Source organism: Panulirus ornatus, chromosome 17 (assembly GCF_036320965.1).
Source record: "Panulirus ornatus isolate Po-2019 chromosome 17, ASM3632096v1, whole genome shotgun sequence".
NCBI classification, from domain to species: domain Eukaryota; kingdom Metazoa; phylum Arthropoda; class Malacostraca; order Decapoda; family Palinuridae; genus Panulirus; species Panulirus ornatus.
The window spans coordinates 17,614,781-17,615,938 of NC_092240.1; the positions used below are offsets into that span (position 1 = coordinate 17,614,781).

The 1,158-nt window shown below is 49.5% G+C and overlaps 1 protein-coding gene across 1 annotated transcript in view; it reads right to left on the reverse strand.

Annotated features, from left to right (window-relative positions):
- Positions 1-814, reverse strand: part of LOC139754464 (peritrophin-1-like) — a 1,680-nt gene extending 866 nt beyond the window's left edge. The window contains exons 1-2 of the mRNA XM_071671737.1: positions 679-814; positions 1-54 (exon numbers count right to left, since the gene is read on the reverse strand). The exon at positions 1-54 is cut by the window's left edge and continues 58 nt beyond it. Of these exons, the coding sequence (XP_071527838.1) occupies positions 1-54; positions 679-726 (102 nt within the window). The 5' untranslated portion in view covers positions 727-814. The remainder of the gene's footprint in view (positions 55-678) is intronic.
- Between the last annotated feature and the right edge of the window lie 344 nt (positions 815-1,158).

Genomic DNA, 1,158 nt, shown 5'->3' on the forward strand with positions numbered 1-1,158 from the left:
CCGAGAATCCGCATTTGTACAGTCCGGGGAGCACCTCTGCACGCTGGGACACACCTGTTGAGAGTATCAGACAGTACACACGTGTCCCCTGACTCACGGTGGCCATAAGCTTAGCAGTGTGGGACCTGTGGTATGACTGGTTGACAGCCAGAGGAATATATGGCTAAGGGGAACTGCCTGTTGCAGTGGTCATGCGTCAAGCAGACACACACAGTTCAGTCGCCTAAATCTGTAATGAATCTTGACTCCACAAAACTTCTGCTGCAATACATTTGTTTGTTTTAGGGATGTTATGTTGAAGAATCAAACATACGACGCATAGAAGACAATAAACATCTGCGCCATGACAGCTATGCCTGAGTTACAAAGGTGTTACCATTCACCTCTTTAATGCTTTATTAGTTACTATGACATTTCATTTAACTAAAATTTTATTGCAACTCCTTCAATGCTCAACTTGTTTACCATACCAGGCTACCTTGCAGCCAAGTCAGTCGGCCATATCACTCAACAAACTACACAGGTCAAACTGCAGACAGACCGACATGAATAATGCGGCTCCTGGTTGTCAAGCATTACGGAGCCTACTTTCGCAACTAATGTAGAGACTTACCCCACCTGCCCCCGGCACCTGGGTACTGTTATTATCTGCAGGTGGGAAGACCTGTGGAGACTTACGAGGAGAGCGAGCAGCAAGAGCGGGACGGTGCTGGAGTTAGCCACCATGCTTGAGCGTCAGGAATACTGAATGATAACTGCCTGGCCTCCTCCCTCCTCCCTTTCTCTTATATACAGGGCGGCTGCGCCCCTCCACCTCACCCCCGACACACACACACACCATACCCACGCCTGGCTCTAACCCTCTGCAACCTCCCGTCACCCAGGCCCTCCTCCACCTCACCCATGCCCTCCTCCACCTCACCCATGCCAAGGATCATTCCTTCCTCTCTCCACCCAAGAAACAGAGTGAGGGATGTCCCTGATGCCGAGGCCTTCGTCAGGCAGAGGTCGAGCGAATCTAACAAGTGTCTCCACGCCCCCACTACCCTCACATGTTCCCACACTCAAGGTCTTGTTGTAATCCACCTTCAGGGAATGCTGTACTATCAAGAGAACACAAGTAATTATGAATATTGAGAATATTCATTTTTCTTTCAT